At 45.0% G+C, this 3,557-nt stretch overlaps 1 protein-coding gene across 1 annotated transcript; it reads left to right on the plus strand.

The window, feature by feature from the left end:
- The first annotated feature begins 793 nt into the window (after positions 1–793).
- LOC124158141 (histone H2A, sperm-like) lies at positions 794–3,256 on the plus strand. The gene is made up of 2 exons (XM_046533324.1): positions 794–936; positions 2,911–3,256. Exons 1-2 carry the CDS (start codon positions 794–796, stop codon positions 3,254–3,256), a joined length of 489 nt encoding a protein of 162 aa, XP_046389280.1.
- Positions 3,257–3,557: the final 301 nt, after the last annotated feature.

A 3,557-nucleotide genomic window follows, 5' to 3' on the forward strand; every position in this document is an offset into this window, starting at 1 on the left:
GGAAAGAGGACGTAAAAGAGTAGGGGAGGAAAGAGCATTATTGAGAATCGTATACAAAGGAAAGGGGAATTAGATCGGGCGTATTTTGAAAGGGATGGGGATATTAAGTACAGCAGTCGAGAGACCAGTGGACGGAGAAAAGAAAAGAGAATGAAGAAGCCTGAAGGTGAAAGACTAAGTGAGGTTGAAGAAGGATTTGGTGCTTTCCCGGCGAATGCTGTTGATGAAATCTTCACGGGAAATCAGCCGGGTAATGATGGTCATTGCTGCCAACGTTTCGATGGCATTCTCTGTCATCGTCTTCATTCGCCCTGAAGACGATGGCAGGGAAGGCCATCGAAACGTTGGCAGCAATGACCATCATTACCCGGCTGATTTCCCGTGAAGATTTCATCAACTAAGTGAGGTTGAAAAGGATGTATAAGGAAGGCAAAGAAGAGGCATAGGACAGGAGGAGGTGGAGACAACTTCGGTGTTAGGGACCTGCCAGTTGGCATACAATCATATCGAAATGTAAAAAGTTTACAATTCCACATAGATTTTATACTGTGCTACAACCTAAGCTTCGACGTGGCACGTTATCATCTGGTTGATGATGGATGGTGGATGATGACGAACGATATCGAGGAATAGAACCAGTTGATGATGTCCATTATAATCATCTTTCTCGAGAAGGCGGTCTGGTATTACGGATACTTTTAGTGTCACTTGGAACGCTAGAAGGTTTATCCACTCATCCCTTGACCACGGTAGAGTTAGCGTAGTGGTACGAAGGCAAGACTCGTCAGCCACGATGGATGGGTCACCCCACGCATGGATCTCACGGCCACCGACGTCACACCGGGGGCCGCCCTACCGCCTTGCCAACCCCTCCCTCTCTTCTCCCAAGGGGGAGCGAGTGGAATACGTCTTGCAGGTGACGACACCTGACGATTGGTCGGAATCCCAGTCGCGATAAATCAAGGGGCTCACCTCGGGAAAAGCGAAGCCGAAAAGTATACGTGTCCCACACGGTAAGCAACGCGAAAATTCTCCCCACCCGCAGCCAATGAGCGGGTAGGGCATATTATTTGAGGTGAATTGAAGTTGTTACAGGAAATTTCAACCCATACATCGAAAGGTTCCGGCTTCACTTCGTAGAAATAGATAGCATTCATATTAGGGAATATTTGGTAGTCTTCTACAATACTTAATACAATCTCTTGTGATAACCTGATACCCTTCTGATACCGTAAGGCGGCGAGACGTTGTCAGAATAAAAAGACAAAAAATGTTGACTAAAATATATGCTTTAAAACTAAATTTTTTATCCTTATAAAACCAATCCTTTCATCGTGAAGGATTTACTTTATAATTGCAATTCCAGCCGTAGAAACCCGAAAAAACTGAAATCCACCCTCATTATTAAAGGCATATTTCGATTACATTGATGTTGAAATTTGCAAACATGATTCCGCAGGGTCAAATATTGTGTGATGAAATTGATTTTTATTTAGATTCTTAATAATTTAACTACCTACACAAACATACACCCGCACTTACAAGAAAAAAAACTTCGACCCACCATAGGGTGATGTTTTCCCTCCAAATATTGCACAAAGTATTAGAGAACTAGTTCAGAACAAATTAACTTTGGGTGAATTGGAGTTGAAAACTTGAGAAAAGCGTTTTCAACACAATGCAAATTCACGTGAGTTGTTTTTAACATGATCCGGGCTAAATATCGATGTTTTTATCGATATTAAGTAGCGGCCCGTTCTGACACTATTTCTGCATTCCCCATTCGTCCAAATATCGATTTTCAAGAATCGATTTCTTTCTATAAATATCGAAGATTACGTCGATATTTGGGCCTCGAGAGACACGACTTCTCGAAAAATATCGATTTTCGATACTTTCGATATTATCACATGGGTTTCGATCGATATTTATCAATTAAAAATAAATGGACGAAGATCCATATAAACATAAGCGGTGACGTCATCATGCAAAAATGAAAAGTGGCTTTAAAATTGCAGCGATCCTATCGAAGATGTCGTTGACGAAATAGTTCATGATGTTCATGGCCTTCGGGGAGATTCCAGTGTCGGGGTGGACCTGCCTCAGCACCTTGTAGATGTAGATTGCGTAGCTCTCCTTCCTCCTGCGCTTCTTCTTCTCGTCCCCCTTGGAGATGTTCTTCTGGGACTTGCCGGCCCTCTTGGCAGCCTCTCCGCTAGTCTTCGGCTAGTCACGATGGTATCAACGTTGCGTAGCAACGAGATGTGGCGCAAAATTGGGGGGGGGGGGGGTCACGTTATATTCCGTAGAGTCAGGACTCGCCGATATGCGTTCGGTCGATGAGACGGAGACGTCGGCCATCAGCAGCCCAGAATTAGCATGAACCACACGGGGAGGCGCCAAATCTCAACGATTCGTCGTGAGGTCCGCACCGTAACGCCGAAAACCTAGATTAATCACGTCCGTACGAGGAAACGGAGGCATCTCCATCAGAGCAGCAGTGCGTCGAGACTGATGAGTGAGTGTCTCTCTATTCCCATCCATCTCTCTATTCTCCTCTCACATCATATCATAAACACATATTCCACAGTCCATCAGAGATCGCGAGTTCCACATCGCCGCAATGTGTCAGTGCGTTGGAACATGGCCGTACCCAGCGGGGGACAGCAGGGGGCAACTGCCCTCCCTCCCCCCCCCCCCCCCCGAGCGGCAGAAGTAAATTAGGGTCAGTACGAAATTTTTGAACAAATTTTCCTCAAATCCAAGAAAATTGATATTAGTATAAAACATATAATTAAAATAGAAATATTTTTTTACTGATAAAGCGTTGTTATGATTTTCTTGAAATTTTTGTTTCCTTAACCTTTTCTTTATCACAACTTGAACGACCACGGCATGTACCTCCTCTAGTTTTGATCCTGGGTACGCTCTTTCGTTGGAATCGTTTCGTCTATTCCCCTTGCGACGCATCCACCGTCTGCTCCGCAAGGGCAACTACGCCGAGCGCGTCGGTGCCTTTGATCCCGTGTACCTCGCCACCGTGATGGAGTACCTGGCTGCCGAAGTCCTGGAATTGGAAGGCGACGCTGCCCGTGACAACAAGAATACCAGGATCATTCCCCGTCATCTTCAGCTGACCATTCGCAACGACGAGGAGTTGAACGCGCTCCTGTCCGGCGTCACCATCGCCCAGGGTGGTTTCTTACCCAACACCCAGGCCGTTCTTCTGCCCAAGAAGACCGAGAAGAAGGCTTAAACGATCTCTTTTTTCGAAGAGATTAAAGAAAAATGGTCCGAAGGGCTGCAGAGCATAAAGGTCTGTCAGTCTTACGACTATGTCAAAAAAACTGGCATTTTTACCCGGAAATGAATCGCCGTATGCTTGCATATGTGAAAACCGTATAGTTTGCGACACTCGAAATTGATGATAAACGACTCGTTTTCCGTTGTGAAATGAATGAAAACTATTTCATTCGATATACTATGAGAAGTTACGGAAATAATCGATGTATAAAGGATTCATGGGAAGGTTGACTTTCAAAGCAAGCGGCAATGGA

This window comes from Ischnura elegans, chromosome 4 (genome assembly GCF_921293095.1).
Source record: "Ischnura elegans chromosome 4, ioIscEleg1.1, whole genome shotgun sequence".
Classification (NCBI taxonomy): Eukaryota; Metazoa; Arthropoda; class Insecta; order Odonata; family Coenagrionidae; genus Ischnura; species Ischnura elegans.

What these genes read in the sequence shown, in the direction of transcription:
- LOC124158141 (XM_046533324.1), top strand. Translation starts at nt 794, where the DNA reads ATGGATGGGTCACCCCACGCATGGATCTCACGGCCACCGACGTCACAC. An exon ending in GTGACGACACCTGACGATTG is followed by an intron (nt 937 to 2,910) that starts GTCGGAATCCCA and finishes TACCTCCTCTAG; the next exon opens with TTTTGATCCTGGGTACGCTC.